General features: G+C 46.5%; 1 protein-coding gene across 1 annotated transcript in view; it reads right to left on the bottom strand.

Moving 5' to 3' along the window:
• Window positions 1-25178, bottom strand: part of LOC140389020 (uncharacterized) — a 278261-nt gene that overhangs the window by 99054 nt on the left and 154029 nt on the right. Inside the window, exons 21-28 of the mRNA XM_072473187.1 lie at window positions 24273-24365; window positions 23762-23916; window positions 22612-22684; window positions 18739-18845; window positions 14864-15047; window positions 4364-4426; window positions 2321-2428; window positions 163-381 (exon numbers count right to left, since the gene is read on the bottom strand). Of these exons, the coding sequence (XP_072329288.1) occupies window positions 163-381; window positions 2321-2428; window positions 4364-4426; window positions 14864-15047; window positions 18739-18845; window positions 22612-22684; window positions 23762-23916; window positions 24273-24365 (1002 nt within the window). The remainder of the gene's footprint in view (window positions 1-162; window positions 382-2320; window positions 2429-4363; window positions 4427-14863; window positions 15048-18738; window positions 18846-22611; window positions 22685-23761; window positions 23917-24272; window positions 24366-25178) is intronic.

Raw genomic sequence — 25178 nt, 5'->3', positions numbered from 1 at the left:
ATACTGTGTTGGCCTGAAGTGTGCTGAAGTTTCCAAATAAGTATAGTGATAACCAGGTGAAGCCATTAAACTTCATTATTAGCAATTAAGCATTAACCCTCAGGCCAAATTGATTAGTAGAAGATGAAAAAAAAAAGAAAAGAACTGTCTTTTGATCTTTACCTTGCCTTCCTGAAGGTCCTGGGCCCCCAGTATCTCCACTTGCACCTGTTGGGCCTCTCCTTCCAAATTGTCCAGGAGCCCCTGATGGACCATCATATGAATCACCAGGTGGACCTTTTTCTCCTGGAACACCTGGAAAGCCTGGAGAGCCAGGAGCTCCATTTTCTGACGTTCCAGGAGGCCCTTGACGACCTGGGTCACCAATTGATCCTTGAAAACCTGTAAAGAAAGAAGCTGCAAGTTAGTTGTACGGTTCCCATGAACTGTTGACATGCTAAAAGTTAAAGCAGAAATCCAGCAGACCATACTGTATGATTGATGCTTCCCTCATTCCCATCGCTGTCTTTGCTGGATAGTCCTGCCACCCTCTCAGATGTCATTGTCGCAAGCATCTCCAGTAGCTCTGTTTTGGCTGGGTCCTCAAAGGACACCACAATCACATCAGCCCTCATCTTATTGAATGGTGTAGCATGCTCAATGGGCCGGATGGCTTACTCCCGCCCCTATTACTCATCATCCTCCTACTAGGTTTCCAAAAAAAATGGCTGTGCTTTTGTGCAAATATAGGATTTAAAAAAGCACTCACTTTTCAGAATTGACATAACGATAGCCATGGCACATTCTAGGTTAACTACTGCGTTCCTCTACTATTTCAAGAGAGCAATTACCCTGTATTGAAATGGGTTAAGGCCTTTGTTAAAACAGCTGACGGGGAAATACATTACAACAGTGACTGCACATCAATCGGCTGTGAAGCTCTTTGGGACGTTCTGCCACATAAATGCAAATCTTAAATTCTGTCTTACATAATACAGCAATTGAATGTTTAATGTGACAACAAGCATTCCTGTCTAGGCTCATATCTTTGTATTCCTAACACTTTTTCCTCCTCTAATTTTTCCTCTGCTGCAAAGTTCTTTCCCAGATGCATCGCATTTGCAAAAGGGCTCGTTAAATAGTAAATCGGTGATTGTTATTTTTCCCCTTTATCGCCACTTAGTTATAAGTGGGTGGCACAGTAGCACAGTGGGTAGCACTGTTGCTTCACAGCTCTAAGATCCCAGGTTCAATTCCCGGCTTGGGTCACTGTCTATGTGGAGTCTGCACATTCTCCCTGTGTTTGTGTGGGTTTCCTCCGGGTGCTCCGGTTTCCTCCCACATGTCCCGAAAGAAATGCTGTTAGGTGAGTTTGATATTCTGAATTCTCCTTCTGTGTCCCCGAATGTGGCGACTAGGGGCTTTTCACAGTAACTTCATTGCAGTGTTAATGTAAGCCTACTTGTGACAATAAAGATGATTATTATTATACTTTTAATAGACAAATCAAACTGAAGAACCAACATCCTTTGGACAGACACCTTTAAGTTTGAAAAGAGTAGGAGAGTAGATAAGATACTTGAAGAAGCGATGTTTAAATAATGTTGGATTTGGGTGTGGAAAATTGTGAAGAAAGAAACACCGAGGAATGTAAGTAATTCCACATTTTCTGCTCTTGGGAAAAATGTAGGAGACTGTGGTAAGTCTTGGATTTACAAAGTAAGAATGCAGTGTGGAGCAGCAGTGCGTAGGACGGCATATTTGGAGCAGGGAAGTTGTAGCATTAAGGAAGAGGGCTGTGAAACTTAAGATATCATAATTGGAGCACAGAAGGAATGTTCTATTGTGGCAGTGGCCACAATAAATATTGATAAAGAAAGAAGAAAGATTGAGACAGATGGTGAATGTGAAAAAGAGAGCGAAATCGTGCAAGAGAGTAAGAAAGAGGGCTGCAGAAAACTAACGCCAATTACAGTTTTCCATTCCCAGTCTGTTCTAGACAAATTAATTCAGCCCAATCTTAAAGAGTCAAAACGTGGACATTCTCAGCCTAAATTGTTCAAACTATATCAAGCAGCATGTTTAAAAACTGAGATATAAGGGGAGCTATTGCCAAAACAGCTGGAACATAAAAATCCATAACAGTTATAAATGGCTGCCTTTATTTACTTATACGGATTGTTTAGCACTTTGAAGCTGAAGAAAGCCAATTCAGTGGGCAAAACTGGCCAACATCTCCCATTTACACATGGTAACTATATTGTGAGTCGCATTTCAGAAACAATCAGATTCATGGTACACCCAGAACCAAATGATCTAGTTTGAGATTTCCTCTTCGCACCTGATTCTCCAGGATATGTCAGCAGGCCCGGTTCACCTTTCAGACCTTTAGGCCCATCAAAACCAATTCTCCCTGGTCTGCCAGGAATCCCTGAAGAACCTGTTGATCCTGTGGAAGGGAAAGAGAATGTGTGAATTGTGACCATGGGGCAATGCCAACCCAAACAGCAGCAATATCAGAACTCTTAGATAGATAACTGTTATATTCGGCTGGACTTTCATCCTGGAGGTGGGTGGTGGGAGTTGGGAAATTTCCGGGGAATGTGGCTGCCAAGATGGGATTTTCGCTCCGTGGCAGTGGAGGGTGGAATGGCAAAGGAAGGTAGTTACAGGAGCCCTATGTGTTCGCCGGCAGCCACATAGGCTACTGGTTGAAAAAGTGGACTGTTTAAAAGGCCAACCTCGGTGTTTTGGGACTTTGCCCCAGTTATAATAAAAACAGAAAGGCCATCATCCCACACATTCCCTCACATTCCCTGTGCCCCACCCATGCCAATTCATGCCCTCCACTCACCTCCCAATGTCACCACATTCCCTCCATGCAAAAATAAGCCCTGCACCCACTGTCATGACCCCTCTTCCCTCCATCACAAGCTATGGCACTTCCACGCAAACCCGCCCACTCTCCACTCTGTGTAGAATCAATGAACCCTACAGTGATGAAAGGATGTATTCAAAAGGCTTAAAACAAATGAGTCTTAAAATTGCTTTCATTGCAGCCCAATCATTCAAACCTTTAAAGTATCAATAGCAGAAACTATAAACAGTTGAAACTTCTTTATCTTGCATAAATAAACATTGTGAAATTGGCAGAAGAGATCACAGAGCAAGAACTGTCAATCAAGCAACATTTCGCTGGGGAGTCAGCTTTTCCAGCAGTCTAATGGATCTGTGGGTTCTCAGCCAAGCCTCATTATGCATTCTTGGCTTGTGATGGGCTTGTGACTTGGGTAAGACCTTTTGAACTTCCATTTCATGGAATGAGGACTCTTTAAAAAGCTGGCCCAACTGTACGAACATTGCAGTGTACTAGGACATGTTTGTCCCCACAACGGAGCTGTCAGATTGGGAGTGCAGACTCACAACCTCAACCCGGCTCTCATGCTTCAACAGCACTGCTGAGAATTGGAAACCCAGGAATAGGGCCAGGAATCCTGGGATCAGATCCCGACTGCTATTTTCTCCCCTTCATGGAGTCTCCCCGAATCCATGAAAATCCCATCTATTGATTCCGTTTGCTGTATATAAGGTGCGGGAGGGGGGGGTATTCCCCTCCCCTTCCCCCCCCCCCCCCCCCACCCCCCCCAGTATTGTTGGTTGTGGGAAGTAACCTGCAGTTGGTCGGCGGCAGGATCCTCCCGTCCTGCTGCTATCAATAGGCTTTCCCATTGGCTCCACCGGCAGCGGGGGTTTGCCATCAACAGGACCGAAGATCTCGCTGGCGAGAACAGCTGGAAACCACTCCCCCCCCCCCCCCCCCCCCCCCACCACCCCACCACCAATATGGTGATAAAAGCGGACGAGGACAAGGCAATAACCTACCCATGGATTCAACTTTAACTGAATACTTTTGCTTTGGGCAGCACGGTAGCATTGTGGATAGCACAATTGCTTCACAGCTCCAGGGTCCCAGGTTCGATTCCCGGCCTGGGTCACTGTCTGTGCGGAGTCTGCACATCCTCCCCGTGTGTGCGTGGGTTTCCTCCGGGTGCTCCGGTTTCCTCCCACAGTCCAAAGATGTGCGGGTTAGGTGGATTGGCCATACTAAATTGCCCATAGTGTTAGGTGGGGTTATGGGGATAGGGTGGAGCTGTGGACCTTGGGTAGGGTGCTCGTTCCAAGAGCTGGTGCAGACTCGATGGGCCGAATGGCCTCCTTCTGCACTGTAAATTCTATCTATGAGCTTTGTTCACCTATATTACCGTTCATTCTGTTAGATCTGCCTCGGCTCAAATTAACATATTTTTTACATTTTGCTTATGGGCCTCACAGCCACTTGTTCTGAAATGCAATATTGCCACTGGACTTATTTAAATCTAAGCACCTGGAGGCCCTGGCATTCCTTTAGGGCCTGGTGGGCCTGGACGTCTTGGACACGAAGTGTCACCTGCGAGAGAACAAAGATGTTTGTGAATAATTAATTTAATATATAATCACACTGCTGCCTTAATTATTCTCAGCTTGCAAATATAACTTCAGATAATATTACAATGTACACTACTCTGTAACCAGAAACTGATAAACATATTGAATTCGGATTATGCTTAATCAGGATTTTGTAGTTAATGGTTGAGAACTTGACACACAAGAACATAGAACATACAGTGCAGAAGGAGGCCATTCGGCCCATCAGGTCTGCACCAACCCACTTAAGCCCTCACTTCCATCCTATCCTCGTAACCCAATAACCCCGCCTAACTTTTTTCGACACTAAAAGGCAATTTAGCATGGCCAATCCACCTAACCTGCACGTCTTTGGACTGTGGGAGGAAACGGGAGCACCCGGAGGAAACCCACGCAGACACGGGGAGAATGTGCAGACTCCGCACAGACAGTGACCCAGCGGGGAATCGAACCTAGGACCCTGGTGCTGTGAAGCCACAGTGCTAGCCACTTGTGCTACTGTGCTTACCACAAAGAAGAAATGGGAAAGTGTTTGATGTTTCCAACGCGCCGAAATAAGCTGGATATCAATCCAAGCCCATGGTGTGCGTTGCACATATCGCACACCCCCCTCATCGGGAATTATCATTGAGCCCCACATTGTTATTAACAGTGTTACAAAAATCAGAACCAGACCAAATTCTTTGAGGGTTCCTTCACATCATACTCAGCGGGGTTCTGCCTTGCTGTGCAGCACTGATGCTGTCACTTTGGCATTCATCCATTGCATCCATGCCTGGTTCTAATATGTGGTGATCCCACGATGATAACATGTTGTCAATAGGGTGTCGCCTCGTCAATGAAGGAATGGCGATTTATGTTCACTTCAGGGTGGTGCAGGACTTCTTGGTGAAGGAGTGGCAGCGGTGGGAAGTTCTCTGGAAGTATGTTTGGTGATTAGCTGAAATGCATTCTGTGGTTAGTACATACTGTTGCGACAGGGTAGCATGGATGGATGTCAAGTCCAGGAGCAAAGAAATTTACATTACATGATGGGCACTCGGCCCATCATACTCTAGCCTAGATGGTGTGAAGAATCTGGAGCCTCCTTATTGACAAGTGACAAGTGTTCATTTGAGCACATATCTGACTGAAGAGTGTAGATGGTGGTGAGCCATTGAGGGGTCAGAAGATGAGCCACTCATTGCAGAGTAATCTGACCCTTTTGTTGTCATGGTTTGTCCAGTTAGTCTTCTGGCCAATGGTAAACACCAAACTGGTGATAGTAGGAGACTGAGTAATGGTTCCCGACATGTAGAATCATCAGGAAACAACCTGATGTGATGAATGGAAATTCATTGATGAAGCAGCTGAAAATGGTTGAACTGAGAAACTCCAGCAGTGATGTCCTGGGGCATGGATAATTGGCCTCCAACAATCACACCTATCTTTCTTCAGTTCAACTTTGAGTTCAGCCACTGGATGATTTTCCCTCTGACTCGCATTTACCTCAGCTTTGTTAGGCTCCTCAGTGTCATATTCAGATGACTGCTTACTTTGATACCAGTGAAGTTGCTCACAACTCCCCTCTGATATTCAGCTTCTGCCCATGTATGTCTGCTTCAAGGCTGTAGTGAATTCTAGAATTAATATCTCTGGTGGAACCAAACTTAGGATGGACAGCCAGCTTATTGCTGAGCAGTGGGGCATATTAATGACATACGTATAGATAGCTCTTTCCATCACTTTGCTAATGAAGGTAGGATGTTGAAAAATCTTCATCAAAGAACTGGATTACAGTTAGGACCAATAGTTTTCACTGTATCCAGTGGGTTTCAGCATTCAATGCCCAGTGGAGAGGACTGAATTTGGCACAGAGATTTGTGATGGTGAAAATCTCAGGAAGCCAAATGTGATCATTTACTTGTCACTTTTGTCTGAAGATGGCAGGGACAGTACAAGCAATGAGTCAAAAACAGTTGGCTCTGCGATGGGTCTCGAGAATCTGACATCAGGGCCAATATCTTTTTAATGGGATCAAACATATTCAATTTGAGAAAAATATACTTCTGCCTGACCCAGATTTAGGTGGTTTGGTTACCACACCTATTTCGGATAGGGCCTGATACACTAGCTTGAATTTCAGATGATGCGTTCGATTCAACTAATTGGGAACAAAGTCCGATTGCGAATGCATTTAGCCATGTGTTTCCCAGCGCGCATGTTGTATAAAGGGCCTCAGTGGGGAACACCCGGCTGAGGCTGCACGTAGCCCCGTTTTGTGCACTGAGGAGTTCTGCTGAATGGTATGCACGCATATAATGCCAGCATGGCACCACCAAGGTTCCCAGGTGGCACCAGCAGTGCCAGGGCACCACGCTGCGCAAAGGGCATGCAGCTGGGGGCCTCCCATCCCCTGGGAGACCCCCACAAATGCCATTCTGTCTGGTTCCAGTTTGTAGGGACCAGTGCTGAATGGCGCTGGCCCAAGGTGTCCAAGGCAAAGGACATGAATCCCAAAGTCTCAGTTATTTCGGGAATCTACACATGAGAGTGAGACCAGTATGAAAATTTGCCAAAAAGTGATCCCACCCACAAAGGGCAGGATTTACATTGAAACGTCTCGTGAGATCACGTTGGATCTCATGAAATGTTGCAAGCCCAATAGATCCCAAGAGCTGCTTTTCAGGTGCAGCATGGCCATTGGATTGCGCCTGATGTTTTAGAAAACATGATGTTTCAGAAAATTACTGGTAATTTTTTTTCTTTTCTTTTCCCTCAGGTGTTATCGTGCGGGGCGCAGAGGTTGCTGAGTGAGTGCGTGCTGAGAAGGGGAGTGAATGACAGGTGAGCTCTTTCTTTCTTTTATCGAGAGGGGATGGCAGGGAAGGTAGTGCAATGTTCCTCCTGCAGAATGTTTGAGGTGAGGGACGCCGTCAGTGTCCCTGCTGATTTCATCTGTGGGAAGTGCACCCACCTCCAGCTCCTCAGAAACCACGTTAGGGAAGTGGAGCTGGAGCTGGATGAACTTCGGATCATTTGGGATGCAGAGATGGTCATAGATAGAAGCTTCAGGGATGTAGTTACTCCGAAGAATAAAGATAGATGGATGACGGTGAGAGGGGCTGGGAGGAAGCAATCAGTATAGGGATCCCCTGTGGTCGTTCCCCTTAGTAATAAGTATTCCGCTTTGGATACTGTTGGAGGGGGGGGGACTTACAAGGGGTAAGCCGTGGGGTACAGGTCTCTGGCACAGAGTCTGTCCGTGTTGCTCAGAAGGGAAGGGGGAGAGGAGTAGAGCATTAGTCATTGGAGACTCCATAGTTAGGGGGATAGATAGGAGATTCTGTGGGAACGAGAGAGACTCGCGATTGGTGTGTTGCCTCCCAGGGGCCAGGGTGCGTGATGTCTCGGATCGTGTTTTCGGGATCCTTAAGGGTGTAGCCACCTGAGTTGGCCACTGCCCGGCTTAAAATGGAGAACCGCAAAGGCTGAAGGGAAATTCAGCCAACACAGGCAAAGACTAGCATAGAACAGAGAACATAGAACAATACAGCGCAGTACAGGCCCTTCGGCCCACGATGTTGCACCAAAACAAAAGCCATCTAACCTACACTATGCCATTATCATCCATATGTTTATCCAATAAACTTTTAAATGCCCTCAATGTTGGCGAGTTCACTACTGTAGCAGGTAGGGCATTCCACGGCCTCACTACTCTTTGCGTAAAGAACCTACCTCTGACCTCTGTCCTATATCTATTACCCCTCAGTTTAAAGTTATGTCCCCTCGTGCCAGCCATATCCATCCGCGGGAGAAGGCTTTCACTGTCCACCCTATCCAACCCCCTGATCATTTTGTATGCCTCTATTAAGTCTCCTCTTAACCTTCTTCTCTCCAACGAAAACAACCTCAAGTCCATCAGCCTTTCCTCATAAGATTTTCCCTCCATACCAGGCAACATCCTGGTAAATCTCCTCTGCACCCGCTCCAGAGCCTCCACGTCCTTCCTATAATGCGGTGACCAGAACTGTACGCAATACTCCAAATGCGGCCGTACCAGAGTTCTGTACAGCTGCAACATGACCTCCCGACTCCGGAACTCAATCCCTCTACCAATAAAGGCCAACACTCCATAGGCCTTCTTCACAACCCTATCAACCTGGGTGGCAACTTTCAGGGATCTATGTACATGGACACCTAGATCCCTCTGCTCATCCACACTTTCAAGAACTTTACCATTAGCCAAATATTCCGCATTCCTGTTATTCCTTCCAAAGTGAATCACCTCACACTTCTCTACATTAAACTCCATTTGCCACCTCTCAGCCCAGCTCTGCAGCTTATCTATATCCCTCTGTAACCTGCTACATCCTTCCACACTATCGACAACACCACCGACTTTAGTATCGTCTGCAAATTTACTCACCCACCCTTCTGCGCCTTCCTCTAGGTCATTGATAAAAATGACAAACAGCAACGGCCCCAGAACAGATCCTTGTGGTACTCCACTTGCGACTGTACTCCATTCTGAACATTTCCCATCAACCACCACCCTCTGTCTTCTTTCAGCGAGCCAATTTCTGATCCACATCTCTAAATCACCCTCAATCCCCAGCCTCCGTATTTTTTGCAATAGCCTACCGTGGGGAACCTTATCAAACGCTTTGCTGAAATCCATATACACCACATCAACTGCTCTACCCTCGTCTACCTGTTCAGTCACCTTCTCAAAGAACTCGATAAGGTTTGTGAGGCATGACCTACCCTTCACAAAGCCATGCTGACTATCCCTGATCATATTATTCCTATCTAGATGATTATAAATCTTGTCTCTTATAATCCCCTCCAAGACTTTACCCACTACAGACGTGAGGCTCACCGGTCTATAGTTGCCAGGGTTGTCTCTGCTCCCCTTTTTGAACAAAGGGACCACATTTGCTGTCCTCCAGTCCTCTGGCACTATTCCTGTAGCCAATGATGACATAAAAATCAAAGCCAAAGGTCCAGCAATCTCTTCCCTGGCCTCCCAGAGAATCCTAGGAGAATCCGTCAGACATCTTCTTGCGGGCGGACTCATAGAGGACGGCAACCACGCATGCGCGGGTGACGCCAGCTATGCGGCACCGGCCGTGTCATGTATGTGGCGCTGCCTTGACGCGGCGCCAAGGCCTGGCGCGCGTAAATGACGCGGCGCCGCTCCTAGCCCATTATCGAGCCCTGAATCGGTCGGGATAGGGGCCGTTTCGCGCCGTCGTGAACCTCGACGGCGATCACAACGGCGCAAACACTCTGCCTCCATTTCGGAGAATCCCGCCCCATGTGTATTGAAACCTGTAAGGAACCAGGCAGCACTGAAACCAGCAGCCATCTGCTTAGTAATGCAGCAGCCATCTGCATAGTAATGAGCGATTCCAGGACACAATCGCAACAGTTAAGGTGAATAAAGCCAAGCCAGACTCCTCCGCGCCAGCAGGAGCCAAGACAAAGGAAGGCCAACGGACACTTAGGGACCGCCCAACGATCAGGGAACCGCTCCAGCATTGGAGAAATCGATCCAAGTGATCGGAAAGTAGTCCAATCACTTGGAACCAGGTACGGGGTCTGCCCCGAAGGGCGTAAAGCCCCCAAGTTCAAATCGTCCTTCTTTGGCAGGGTCACTCAGCAACTTGAACCAACCCTTGACAGTGACCTGTCTTGTTGCCTCCAAGCAAGCAAGTCTCAAGTCAAAGCTCGCTATGAGATAGGCGCTCCTAGCTACCAGTCCATACCAGCTTTTGAATCCCGCAGACTCAGGACCTGAACGAAAGGCCATTTGTTCCCCTGACCTGGTGGGCCAGTCCGAAGCTAAGTATAGGCCTGTTATTGATAGAAATAGCCTAGAAAGTAGAGTCTATGCAGGAGTAGTGTATAATATTTTACTGTGTATAATAAATGTGTTTTGATTTGAATCTTACTAATTGGTGTGTTGAGTTATTGATCATTACTTGAACTTAAACCTCGTGGCGGTATCATAAAGATACCTGGCGACTCGAGAGCAAAGGTTATAAAACAGAGCCAATTGAACCAACCAAAAGTTAGCAACAAGGGGGAGGGGGAGCAGCCCCAAGTCGTGGTCCACATTGGTACCAATGACACAAGTAGGAAAAGGGATAGGGATGTAAGGCAGGAATTCAGGGAGCTAGGGTGGAAAGGACGTTTGATGAGGACCCTTCTACTGAGGTAGTATGGGCTGAGGTTAGAAACAGGAAAGGAGAGGTCACCCTGTTAGGGGTTTTCTATAGGCCTCCGAAAAGTTCCAGAGATGTAGAGGAAAGGATTGCAAAGATGATTCTGGATAGGAGCGAAAGCAACAGGGTAATTGTTATGGGGGACTTTAACTTTCCAAATATTGACTGGAAACGCTATAGTTCGAGTACTTTAGATGGGTCCGTTTTTGTCCAATGTGTGCAGGAGGGTTTCCTGATACAGTATGTAGATAGGCCAACGAGAGGCGAGGCCATATTAGATTTGGTACTGGGTAATGAACCAGGACAGGTGTTAGATTGGGAGGTAGGTGAGCACTTTGGTGATAGTGACCACAATTCGATTACGTTTACTTTAGTGATGGAAAGGGATAGGTATATACCGCAGGGCAAGAGTTATATCTGGGGGAAAGACAATTATGATGCGATGAGGCAAGACTTAGGATGCATCGGATGGAGAGGAAAACTGCAGTGGATGGGCACAATGGAAATGTGGAGCTTGTTCAAGGAACAGCTACTGCGTGTCCTTGATAAGTATGTACCTGACAGGCAGGGAGGAAGTGGTCGAGCAAGGGAACCGTGGTTTACTAAAGCAGTCAAAACTCTTGTCAAGCGGAAGGAGGCTTATGTAAAGATGAGACATGAAGGTTCAGTTAGGGCGCTCGAGAGTTACAAGTTAGCGAGGAAGGACCTAAAGAGAGAGCTAAGAAGAGCCAGGAGGGGACTTGAGAAGTCTTTGGCAGGTAGGATCAAGGATAACCTTAAAGCTTTCTATAGATATGTCAGGAATAAACGAATGACTAGGGTAAGAGTACGGCCAGTCAAGGACAGTAGTGGGAAGTTGTGCGTGGAGTCCGAGGAGATAGGAGAGGTGCTGAATGAATATTTTTCGTCAGTATTCACACAGGAAAAAGACAATGTTGTCGAGGAGAATACTGAGATTCAGGCTACTAGACTAGAAGGGCTCGAGGTTCATAAGGAGGAGGTGTTAGCAATTCTGGAACGTGTGAAAATAGATAAGTCCCCTGGGCCGGATGGGATTTATCCTAAGATTCTCTGGGAAGCTAGGAAGGAGATTGCTGAGCCTTTGGCTTTGATCTTTAAGTCATCTTTGTCTACAGGAATAGTGCCAGAAGACTGGAGGATAGCAAATGTTGTCCCCTTGTTCAAGAAGGGGAGTAGAGACAACCCCGGTAACTATAGACCAGTGAGCCTTACTTCTGTTGTGGGCAAAATCTTGGAAAGGTTTCTGAGAGATAGGATGTATAATCATCTGGAAAGGAATAATTTGATTAGGGATAGTCAACACGGTTTTGTGAAGGGTAGGTCGTGCCTCACAAACATTATTGAGTTCTTTGAGAAGTTGACCAAACAGGTGGATGAGGGTAAAGCAGTTGATGTGGTGTATATGGATTTCAGTAAAGCGTTTGATAAGGTTCCCCACGATAGGCTACTGCAGAAAATACGGAGGCATGGGATTCAGGGTGATTTAGCAGTTTGGATCAGAAATTGGCTAGCTGGAAGAAGACAAAGGGTGGTGGTTGATGGAAAATGTTCAGACTGGAGTCCAGTTACTAGTGGTGTACCACAAGGATCTGTTTTGGGGCCACTGCTGTTTGTCATTTTTATAAATGACCTGGAGGAGGGCGTAGAAGGATGGGTGAGTAAATTTGCAGATGACACTAAAGTCGGTGGAGTTGTGGACAGGATGTTACAAGTTACAGAGGGACATAGATAAGCTGCAGCGCTGGGCTGAGAGGTGGCAAATGGAGTTTAATGCAGAAAAGTGTGAGGTGATTCATTTTGGAAGGAATAATAGGAAGACAGAGTACTGGGCTAATGGTAAGATTCTTGGCAGTGTGGATGAGCAGAGAAATCTCGGTGTCTATGTACATAGACCCCTGAAAGTTGCCACCCAGGTTGAGAGGGTTGTTAAGAAGGGGTACGGTGTGTTAGCTTTTATTGGTAGAGGGATTGAGTTTCGGAGCCATGAGGTTCATGTTGCAGCTGTACAAAACTCTAGTGCGGCCGCATTTGGAGTATTGCGTGCAATTCTGGTCGCCGCATTATAGGAAGGATGTGGAAGCATTGGAAAGGGTGCAGAGGAGATTTACCAGAAGGTTGCCTGGTATGGAGGGAAGATCTTATGAGGAAAGGCTGAGGGACTTCAGGCTGTTTTCGTTAGAGAGAAGAAGGTTAAGAGGTGACTTAATTGAGGCATACAAGATGATCAGAGGATTGGATAGGGTGGACAGTGAGAGCCTTTTTCCTCAGATGGTGATGTCTAGCATGAGGAGACATTGCTTTAAATTGAGGGGGTATAGATATGGGACAGATGTCAGAGGTAGGTTCTTTACTCAGAGTAGTAAGGGTGTGGAATGCCCTGCCTGCAACAGTAGTGGACTCGCCAACACGAAGGGCGTTGAAATGGTCATTGGATAGACATATGGATGATAAGGGAATAGTGTAGATGGGCTTTAGAGTGGTTTCACAGGTCGGCACAACATCGAGGGCCGTAGGGCCTGTACTGCGCTGTAATGTTCTATGAGTTAGCACACAAGTTCAAAATCGTAATCATGAAGTATTTACTATAAGAATATAGGGCGGGATTCTCCAGCCGTGTTTGTCTGGTGACCGGAGTATCCCCTCCAAGGTCAATGGATTTTTTTCATTGTTGGCGTCTCCCCCTTGGCGTTCTTGTGGCGGGTAGGGTAGATGAATCCAGACCACAGTATTTACTATTTTGATCCATCTAAGCTGACACAGAGAAATTCAGCTTTTAAATACATTGGCCCAGATTCCCACTACACCGAGGCAGACAGTCAGACAGGATGTTGCCTAATTTGCTGGACTCACCTTGGTAGAAATGCCCCCAGATATCACGATCTTCGTTTGGGTGGAGGGAATGATGTTGTTGGTGTAGGATGACATTGGAACACAACCCTGGAAGCAGAGTTTAGGCAGTCCTTCATACCCTCCATGCCAACTGGTGCCCCTTCCATGCCCATTCACCCAGTGTATAGCGTACATTATGTACAGAACTAAGGAGCCTTATCGTAAAAGACATGTGTGGAACTGCTCAGAACACCCATTCACAAACCTCTGAAAAAGTTTGCTGCTTCCTACTCCCTATCAAATGCCAATAAGATGAACCATTTAAGTAGCAATACAGAGACTTCAAACACTTTACACCACTTAATCTTGTGCACATAAACATTGAGACAATGACTACAGAGATCACAGAAAGAACAACTCAGTATAACCACATAAAGATGTCAATAAAGCAAAGTCAACAGTTCTCTCCAATTGTCAAAATAGAACCCCAATGCTAAGATAATCCTTTTATGAGCCTGTGCTCTCAGCTAAACATACATAATGAGGCCATCCAGTTGCACTGAAAGAATTCGTACAGCTGACCTCATTATGAATATTTAAGAGTGCCAAACCACCACTGACAGAAAAAATGCCAAGAAAATGACTCAGGATGAAGCATCAGCACACAATGAACCAAGGACTTGCCTTCAGGCAGAGCACATATGAATGTATGAATTAATTTCTGAATGGGTGTTTTTTTTAATGAGCATTTCAAGACTTTATTAATGGCTTATTAGGTTTGTACATAGTGCATACTGGCTGAGTGGGAATGAAGGGGAGGGGGTTGTAGGAAGCATGGAAAGAGAATGACAAAAGCATTGATAAGACCTTTTAAATATGCCTTTCAAAATGTTCCTGAATCAAGATGATAGCTCACAACTCCTCTGAGAGGCTGTGAGCCTGAGTGTTTCAGAAGTCGGCCTCCACGACAATTATGATGCGGTATGTGATGCCTACCTCGTCAATGGAACCAACCAGATTCGGAATGCAGGGAGCGGGCTCACTACCCATACATTTTTCCATACCGGTGAAAATTGCCAGTGCCGGGAATAGGGGCAGGAATCCCGGAATCAGGACCCACTTACCATTTTGAGAGGCTTCCGGAATCAACCTAGCTCCTCGAAAGTGTGGTCCGTGGCCCTGAAGTTTCATAAACCTGCACTGTATTTCATTAAAATTACAATTATATGCTACAATATTGCACTGCATTATAACCCGATGCTACATTAACTTTTTGTTAAAACAATCTTTGTATGACATATATAATATAATAATTTTTAATGTTTTTTGAATTCTAAGTTGGATATTTTCAGATCCATTACCTTTCAGGCCTTTTTGGCCTTTAGAACCTTGCTCTCCTGAAAAGCCTATATCTCCCACAGGGCCGGTTTGGCCTTTTGGACCAGGATAACCCAGACCCGAGGGTCCAGGGGGTCCTGGAATGGCCGAACGTCCTGGAAGACCCCGTAGGCCTTTGTCCCCTGGAGGTCCATGCTCTGCATCACCCTATGGGAAATATAAATACAATCAAAGACAATGAAATACTTTAGCTTCAGTATCAAGGCAAAAGCAATAAAGAATTATTTTAAATCAGTGAGGTGGGCAATTAAAGCCACCCAGATTAATTACTTATCCTGGTTCCAATATCTGACAGGTTCCAATTTTCACCAGCTCTCCTGAGCAGCGGCCAAGGTAATGTGCCAAAACCAGCAGGGTCCTTTTTAACATAGGCATGTCTTGTTCTGATGGTGCCATCAGGTGACGACTACAGTTTTCACCAGGTAGCTTGATTGGGAATGAGTTTCCCCACCAGGCCAACCCAGCAAGGATGAGGATTAGAGCGAGAAAAGGTCCAAAAACTGCATCCTACTTTTATGGGAGGGGCAGGGATTTCCAAATCCTCATTTCTAACAGGTACCTTGGTGGTTACATCCATCAATTCTGAACCAATCATTTCAAAGTCTTGAAAACGGCAATTTGAAGGCCTCAATTTTTCCTATTTTTCATCTACTCAGCTTCCTCTTATAATAATGGTCATCTTTATTGTTACAAGTAAGCTTTCATTAACACTGCTATGAAGTTACTGTGAAAAATCCCTAGTCGCCTCATTCCGGCCTGTTCGGGTACACAGAGGGAGAATTCAGAATGTCCAATTTTACCTGATAGCAAGTCTTTTGGGACCTGTGGGAGAAAACCGGAGCACCCGGAGGAAACCCACGCAGACATGGGGAGAACGTGCAGACTCCGCACAGACAGTGACCCAAGCCGGGAATCGAATTTGTGGCCCTGGCGCTGTGAAGCCATAGTGCTAACCACTGTGCTACCATGATGTCCCTATCATCCTAATGTTAAATCCCAGTGCCAGGAGGTTCCTTGGTTTGATATGCAAATAGTATTTTCCATTAACAGGATGTTTCTGCTGTCAGTCCAAACACTCACTCTGCCAACCACACAATTGAGCAACGTCATGTATGAATTTTAGTGCCATTGCGGTGCCAGATATGCAGGCACTACTATCCCAGCGATTGGCTGATCAAATAAAACTGCATGTTCCTTTGGTTGTACACAGTGCAGACCATATTCAACCATCCCTCGCTTGCAAAAGCCGAAACAAAACATAGATGGTTAGATGTGATTCTGCGACCGGGTAGCACTTGTTGAGACATCCTGGGCGTGAATGCCGCCCCCGCCAGTTGCCGAAGTCTCCGGCACCTGAGATTCGGCGGGGGCGGGAATCACGCCGCGCCGGTTGGCGGGCCCCCCCCCACTCGATTCTCCGGCCCGGATGGGCCGAAGTCCCGCCGCTAAATTGCCTGTCCCGCCGGCGTGGATTAAACCACCTACCTTACCGGCGGGACAAGGCGGCGCGGGCGGGCTCCGGGATCCTTGGGGGGCGCGGGGCGATTTGGCCCTGGGGGGTGCCCCCACGGTGGCCTGGTCCGCGATCGGGGCCCACCGATCCGCGGGCGGGCCTGTGCCATGGGGGCACTCTTTCCCTTCCGCCTCTGCCACGGTCTCCACCATGGCGGAGGCGGAAGAGACTCCCTCCACTACGCATGCGCGGGAATGCCGTCAGCGGCCGCTGACGCTCCTGTGTATGCGCCACCCGGAGATGTCATTTCCGCGCCAGCTGGCGGGGCACCAAAGGCCTTTTCCGCCAGCTGGCAGGGCGGAAATTCGTCCGGCGCCGACCTAGCCCCTTAAGGTTGGGGCTCGGCCCCCAAAGATGCGGAGCATTCCGCACCTTTGGGGCGGCGCGATGCCCGTCTGATTTGTGCCGTTTTGGGCGCCAGTCGGCGGACATCGCGCCGTTTCCAGAGAATTTTGCCCCCTGAGTGCACCAATAGTAACACTAACAACCAATTTAAGATAATGGGTGCAATTCTCCTAAAAGATTTTTAAGTGTGGCCTTTGGCAGGGAACAAGGTCCAATCCCCTCCGGGTGGTTCCACGTGATCCGGATCGCTACCCACCCACACTTAGGAATGTTTTTGCAGGTTGGGGTGAATTGCTGAGGTTTGTGGGTCCGAGATGAAAAGCTTCAGCAACATGTCCCCCTTTTCAAAAATATTCAACTAATGTTTTCCCTATGAATCCAAGTGGTCTCTGAGCAGAAGAATAACATGGACCTCTAGTTTTATCTCCTTCTTTGGCACAAAAATGCCATAATCTGGGTAAGTGGATGTGCTTTGTGAGCTGGGACCCTGTTACAGCAGGTCACATTTCCTGTACTCACACAAACAATTTTGGGGGTTAGTTACGTAATTCACCTTCTCATAACAGGTGGTGTGCAGTATGACAACATACACATGAGAAAAATGCGCAACATGATTTGTCTCCAAACATTTATCCCCTAGGGAGATGGGAACAAAGAATAATGATGCAACCCTGTGAGACCATTTAAAAGACCAGTTTTAGCAATGTAATTGGCAGTCCTACTGAAACGACTGGAGGGATGCTGGCAATTTAAAAACAAGTATTGAATGTTCTTTGGGGTCAGTTGGACATATTGATAACAGAGTTATCTATGATTGTTGCTATGATGTTCGACTCTTTCAGGCCCCAGCCGCACCCACATCAGCACATCCCTTCCTTACCTCTGCATTTGCTTAAAAGCAGTCACCTCTCTAACATTTCCCTGTCCTAACGAAAGGTCATCAACCGAACGGGCGAGACTCTACCGGCTGCTGCCCCCAACCCAGTGAGTGGGTTAGGAGGCGGGGTGGGTTGGTGGGGTGGGGTGAGTGGTGTCAGAAAGTTCTGGATAGCATTTGGAGAGGATTTCTCGATGCACACCCACTGCCAAGTTATTTTATGAAAGGTGGGAAGAGGAGTGGCCAACTTAACTAAATAAAGGTCCAACCGAGGTGCATCTTCCCAGGCCTTTGGAATGTCGTCAGTGGCAGAGCAGCCTGGATTTGTGTGGAAGTGGAGGTGGACTTCCAGGAGCTTCACAGTGGGCATATGGTTACACCAGTGGTGGGCACCCTGCAGCCCAGGGGGCCCATCTTGGTTCTGAGTGCGGCCCAGGAGACATTTTGTTGACTACTGCACACGCGCAATATTAACACATTGAATTTCCATCCGCGTAGTTTATTTTCCTACCGGGCTCCTGAAGTGATCTGCAGGTAAAGCAGGGGCAAGTGAAGCGAAGTACATGGTGAAATTCTCACAACATTGACTGTGAGAGCCATGCTCTCTGTGTCCAAAGTGGAAATATTTATTTTGTTTTTACCATTTGAAGCTGATGATAGTTCTATTAATATATAAATGATTAAACATTTTTTATAACTCATTATGAAATATTCTGTGTGGGGATGGAGGACTTCTCGCAGTAATGGTCATCCCCACAGTCACTGCCACTGGATGGAATACACCTCCAATCACCGGAATCTGCGTGCTTTGTCCCCTTTCAGCTTAGGGTGGTCTCTCTTTCTCTTTACAGGCCAACAGCAGTCACCTCTTGGCGGCACTGCCGAGGCAGTCCTGTGGTTCAGTCATCAGTGTGAGGAGCCAGCCTACCATTCTAAATTGGACAAAGGGCCTGTTGGTGACATCAGAACCTACCCGGTCAGTAAAATTCCCACCTTTAGTCCTGCTTTTTCCTCCTCAGGTGCTGCCTTCCCAGCCAAGCATGTTCTGTCTTTTATATTTCAGATTTCCAGCATCCGCGGTATTTTGCTTTTGAAATACTTACTGGGATTCCAGGTCGGCCTATGAGGCCTGCGTTTCCATGTCGGCCAGGTTGTCCCAGTCTTCCAGGAGCACCTCGACCTCCTGGATCACCTTGATTTCCTTTCTCTCCTGTTGATGAAAGGTATAAAAATGTTTCATTCCCTATTGTATGTAACCTAGGTAAAGTGTCGCTGCACTTTAGAAAAGTTAGTGATTGTACATGAAGCACTTGCTACATTTCTGTGAAATTGAGATATATGGCACTCTTCAAACGTAAGCATTTTCTTTCCTTTCATCTTATTGGCCAGTTATTTGTAAGAAAAATGGTTTTTGCAGATGAGGCCCAGACCCTATCACACAGTTTCTGCTACTCAGCGACCTACCCAAGGTTTGAGCATTTTTCCTGCAGTTAATGCTGTTCTATGTATGTTACAACATAATTGTTTGAGCTGCAAGTTACCTATTTCAGAAAAGGAAACTCTTGCGCTTTGAAATAATTATTCCCAGTCAGCTCATTTTTCCAAAATTAAAGTAGACAAAGCTGAAAAGAATCAGCATTTCAGGCAGCATCTATAGAGGAGGAAACATTAGTTATTTTTCCCACCCCACATCCTCTCATTTGCTTAAAATCTGTTGCATCCCTACCTTTCCCAGCTCTGATGATAGGACACTAACCTGAAATGATGGGCGGGATTGAAAATTCCCACCTGAAATGATCGGACCTTTTGTTGGTCCGGTAAATTTTCCGGTTCCGCCCGAGACGATTCCCGCAGTGGATGGGGCCGGAAAATTTAGGCCGTTGAGACAACCGGACCTGCTGAGTATTTACACATTTTCTGTTTCTGGTTGCAATTTACCGGCCTCGTCTGGCCCGACATGGTGACACGATGAGGCCGTTGAATCACGTGACAGGCCTCTCGTGAGATTCATGACGCTTGAGACGCCCTGTGAGATTCAACGGATCTAATCTCCTCCAGCCCCACAACCCACTGATAAATCTGCACTCGTGATCTGAATGGGCGAGATCCAGATATACATATTTAAATGAACCATTAGGCTCATTTAAATATGCATGCACCAGATTCTGCTGCCATCCAGGAACTAACGGCCTCCCGATAGGCCTGGACATGGTTCAGTCAGCACTGGTCCACAGAAACATGGGCTAGGCCTGACGGCATATGGGGAGTCTCCCAATCCATTGGAGACCCCTGGGCAGTCAGACACAGGGCAGGGTGGCCCCCTATCTCTCTTTCTGGCCCCCAGGCACCTAGTCACTGCCACCCTGGCACAGCCAAGATGCTTGGGTGGCACTTCTAGGCTAACGGGGACACATGCCAGGATGCACAGCTGGCAGTGCCAGGGTGCCCAGTTGGCAGGGTGGCACTGTCAAGAGATGTTAAACATTTGCCCTTCCATAAATTGCCAGTTATTATTTGGACGGTAATTTAAACATAGAACATAGAACAGTACAGCACAGAACAGGCCCTTTGGCCCTCGATGTTGTGCCGAGCTTTGTCTGAAACCAAGATCAAGCTGTCCCACTCCCTGTCATTCTGGTGTGCTCCATGTGCCTATCCAATAACCGCTTGACAGTTCCTAAAGTGTCCGACTCCACTATCACAGCAGGCAGTCCATTCCACTATCACAGCAGGCAGTCCATAACATTAGCTGAAAATCTTAAACTGTATGAATTATACAAATTGACACCAAATTGTTCGCTCCAATAATTTGCTTCCTATAAACTGGAGAGTACTAACAACAGAATATTGTATTTACATAGCACCTTTAACAGAGTGAAATGTTCCCATGTGCTTTTCTGGAGTATTATCAACAAAATTTGGCATGGACCATAGGAAATATTAGGGTAGCTTGGTTAAAGAGGTAGGTTTTAAGGAGCATCTTATAGGGAAACAGAGAGGAAGGAAGGCAAAAATATTTTGGGAGTTAATTCGAGGGTTATGGGGATGAGCAGTTTAAGACACAGCCATCAGTAGTGGATGGATTAAAGTTGGAGATGCACAAGAGGCCGGTATTAAAGGAGCACAGATACTCTGGACGGGCTGTAGCGCAAGAGGAGGCTACGTGGTCAAACTCACATTCGACCTTCCATAAACTTGAGTCATCCAAAGTTCAGCTGCCCCTGTCTTAAGTCGTACCGAGTTCTGTTCTCACTGACCTATAGTGGCTCCCGGTTAGGCAATGCCATAATTTTACAATTCACATTCTGTGTTCAATGCCCTGTGACCTAGCCCCTCCCTTCCTCTGTAATCTCCCCCAGCCCCACAACCCTCTGAGAAGTCTGCACTCTTTTAATTGTGGCTTATGGGCAACCCTGATTTTGAATTAGGAACGGGCCTTGCCAACAAGGCTCACAGCCCATGAATAGGTTTTTTTCAAAAATGCTCTGCCACTGGTGGCCGTGCCTTCAGTTGCCAAGGCACTGAGTTCTGAAATACGCCTCCGAAACCTTTCTATCTAAAACCTCTATTTACAAAACCAGAAGCAAGAGATGCAGGAGGAGACCATGCAGCCCATCAAGCCAGTTCCATCATTCAATATGATCATGGCTGACCTTCGGTTTCAACTCCACTTTCCTGCCTGCCCCTGAGAGACCAAAAACCTGTCTATCCCAGCCTTAAATATACTAAACAATGGGGCATCCACAACCCTCTGGGGTAGAGACTTGCAATGGTTCCCAACCCTTTGAGAGAAAATGTTATCCTCATCTCAGTCTTAAATAATCGGCTCCTCATCCCCGAGGACTGTGTTTTAGATTTCCTGACCAGCAGAATCTCAGTGTCCACCCTATCAAGCCCCTTCAGAATCTTCAATGTCTCAATCAGATCACGTCTCATCCTTTTTAATTCCAGAGAATACAGGCCTGACTTACTCAGCCTTTCATCATAGGCCAACGTCTCTCACCTCGGGGAGCAATTAATTTGTTCAGTGTCAAATTTTGTGTAATGTTGTTATTATGATGCACCTTCGGCATTTTATTAAGTTAAAGACACTGGGCAGGATTCTCCATCTGTCCACGGCAGCGGGATTCTCTGTCTGTCCACGGCAGCGGGATTCTCCGTCTGTCCACTGCTGCGGGATTCTCCGTCTGTCCACGGCAGCGGGATTCTCCGTCTGTCCACGGCAGCGGGATTCTCCGTCTGTCCACAGCAGCGGGATTCTCCGTCTGTCCGCGGCAGCGGGATTCTCCGTCTGTCCACGGCAGCGGGATTCTCCGTCTGTCCACGGCAGCGGGATTCTCCGTCTGTCCACGGCAGCGGGATTCTCCGTCTGTCCACGGCAGCGGGATTCTTCGTCTGTCCACGGCAGCGGGATTCTCCGTCTGTCCACGGCAGCGGGATTCTCCTGTCCCACTACAGTGAGTGGGTGATTTGGTGAGTGCTAAATTCTCCACCCTCGTTAGCAGTGGTAAATGGGGTGAATCCCACCGCTACATAAATGCAAACGTTCTGCTATTGTTATAGGTAGGATCCAAGTCAGGAAGGGATTTGAAAAGAGGGATGAGTATTTTAAACATTGAGGTGTTGTTTGACTGGAAGCCAACATAGGTTATCAAGCACTGGGGTGATGGGTGAATGGGACATAGTGTATGTTGGGACATGGAAAGTAGAGATTTGGAGAATAAATCCATTTAAATTCAGGATTAACAGGGGTAGTAGACATTTAAAAACTCACTGTATATTGTCTTCACAATGTGTCTTAACCTCAACTTTAAGAGTGCAATTGTAGTTTCATCCTCAAATGTAATGAATACTATACAAATATTCATTACAATACAGATTATAACATTTGTAGCAATATATTTAGTCAAGATGTCTTAATAAGAGTCTTCAGGATTGTGGTTTAAACGGTTTCTTCAATTTAAAGTAGGGATTACCTTTCTTTGCACGCTGAGATGATATCCCTCTCTGGCCCTTTGCACCTGGAAAACCATCCCTTCCAGGAGATCCCTATGGGCATAAATAATGACACTCAGATAGAGAACTAGCAGAGTTGGTATAACCTTGTTTAGTCTTGGGTCATGTTTTTATTCTTCTTGAATTAAGAAGAGTCTGCGCTGCGTAATGAAACAGCAGTCAGTGGCAACCTGCTTGGTATCTACTATGAATTACTGTGAATTAGACACTATGAATTAGATACATATCAAAGCTATTTCAAAATTGTCTCAACAATGCAGTTTACTTTCAATAATAGGAGAGTGTTCCAACGGCAATTATACTGTCATTCTCAAATGTGATTAGACCCTGGATTAATTCAAACAATGTATGCTCCATTATCAGTTGTTTTATTATAGATTGGCGCCAATTTGCAATTAGGTTGAGCCAGCTCAAACATGTTTCCTTACCCTTTCTCTCCTTTGCTTCCCCCTTCCCCTCTCTCCCACCCATGCCCCCTCCCCCCACATCTACATCTGTCACACCTTACCACCTGATATTAGTTTCTCTGCATCTGGCCTTTCACACCTTTTGTTCTTTCTGGGAACTGCCATTAGCACTCTTTTTCCTTGGTTCTTGTGGCTATTAACACTCTTTTCCCTTGGTTTCTGTGGCTATGACTCATCTTTCATTTCCCCCACCCTACAGTATAAATAGCTCCCACTTTCTATGTCCTTTAGCTTTGACAAAGTGTCATCCGGACTCAAAACGTTAACTCTTTTCTCTCCCTACAGATGGTGCCAGACCTGTTGAGATTTTCCAGCATTCTCTCTTTTGGTTTCAGATTTCAGCTTCCGCAGTAATTTGCTTTTATCCAATGTTTCATAGAAGGCTTTAATCCCCTCAATCAAAATTGGATTTAAACCAGGAACCCAGATATGAAGGAAGTTCCGAATACCTGCAAACACCACGCTTACCAACGTGTTGTGTTACAATCACCAGGTACAATATTCATCACATCTATTTGAATCAAATATCAGTACTCAACATTCTGATTTAAAAGAATCCTCTCCCAAATGAACTCAGGATTCAGACAGTTTGTAGAGTTACTTTTCACTAATTATAGATAACTGTTTTGTAGATAATACTCACAGCAGGTCCTGGCAATCCGTCTGATCCAGGCGCTCCATGGTCACCCTGCTCTCCCTTTCTTCCTGGATTTCCAGGATTTCCTGGAATTCCTGGAATTCCTGAATTTCCTGGGGTTCCTGGAGTGTCCGGGATGTGTGCACAATCCCCTGGATCTCCTGTCCAATAAAAGGCAATTCTTAATAAAATGAAAAATAAATTTAGCAAAAGTATTCCCAGCATAACTCGTATTTAATCATTAGCCTTATTTTTGGTCCTGATTATAGTGAAATTCAGTTTAACACTATGGGTGGGATTATCTGGCCCCACTCGCCACCGGGATTGTCCGATCTTGTCAAAGGTCAACGGACACGAGGCTGGTCTGCCACATCCCCCACACGGGGTCCCACCCTAGCGGGACCGTAAAATCCCAGCCTATGGAATTTGACTAAAAGAGTAATTGAGTATATAAACATACCATTAAGCTGTGGCCTTTTTATTGTTAGTAATATATTATATTAAATCTAATTCTTACCTTTTAAACCACGCATTCCTTGTTGACCTGGGATTCCTTGGTTACCCTTTGGACCTGGCAGCCCTGGAGGACCCGGTACTTCACAAATAAAACCTGTACTTTCATCCAGACAAAATACATTATCAGTGTACACAGGCAAATTTCTATTTGGCATCGTTACAATTTTTGTGATTATTTCCGAGCTTTGCATTTCACTAAATAGCTTCGCTGTCCCTTGTTACATTTTTATTCTGGGAGTCCAGGAAAAGACAATTCAGGAGGAATTTTATCTTCCCCTTCCCTGGGCATGTGGCGGAACCTTCCCCACTGAGTGCTGGTTGAAGTGAGTAAACCGCGTGCAGCTCTCCAGCTGCACAGCTGAGTTTTCTCTCCAGAGTTTGGTGCACTCTGATATATTTAATTAATTTTTCGGAGGTGGGCATACTGACTAGGCCAGCATTTATTGCCCATCCCTAATTGTCCCCCAATTGAGTGGCTTGCAAGGCCATTTCAGAGGGCATTTAAGGGCGCGATTTAAACAAATGGGAACACAATCCCACAGAGAGCCTGTTTAGCCGTGTGTTTCCCAGCGCACTTAGATAGGGGGCCTCAGCGACGAACGGGAAGCCAAGGCCGCAGATAGCCCCATTTTCTGCACTGAGGAGCTCTGCTTGCCGGAACTCCTCAGTGAAGCGCGAGATCAGGACACCACTCGGCCCGATCACCGCCATGTGAAAAATGCCAGCTTGGCACCTTGGCAGTGCCAATGTGACACCCTGGCCGTGAACCTGCCAGCTGGCAGAACCACCTGGGCTCTTTGGCAGTGCCAGGCTGGCACCCAGGTGGCACTGCCAGGGTGTTAGGTTGGCAGTGCCAGGGTGCCCGGGTGGTACCAGCAGTGTCAGAGTGCCACCCTGCCCAGAGGAC

The sequence above is a fragment of the Scyliorhinus torazame genome, chromosome 14, assembly GCF_047496885.1.
Source record: "Scyliorhinus torazame isolate Kashiwa2021f chromosome 14, sScyTor2.1, whole genome shotgun sequence".
Lineage (NCBI taxonomy): Eukaryota > Metazoa > Chordata > Chondrichthyes > Carcharhiniformes > Scyliorhinidae > Scyliorhinus > Scyliorhinus torazame.
This window is presented reverse-complemented; position numbering and strand designations above follow the sequence as displayed.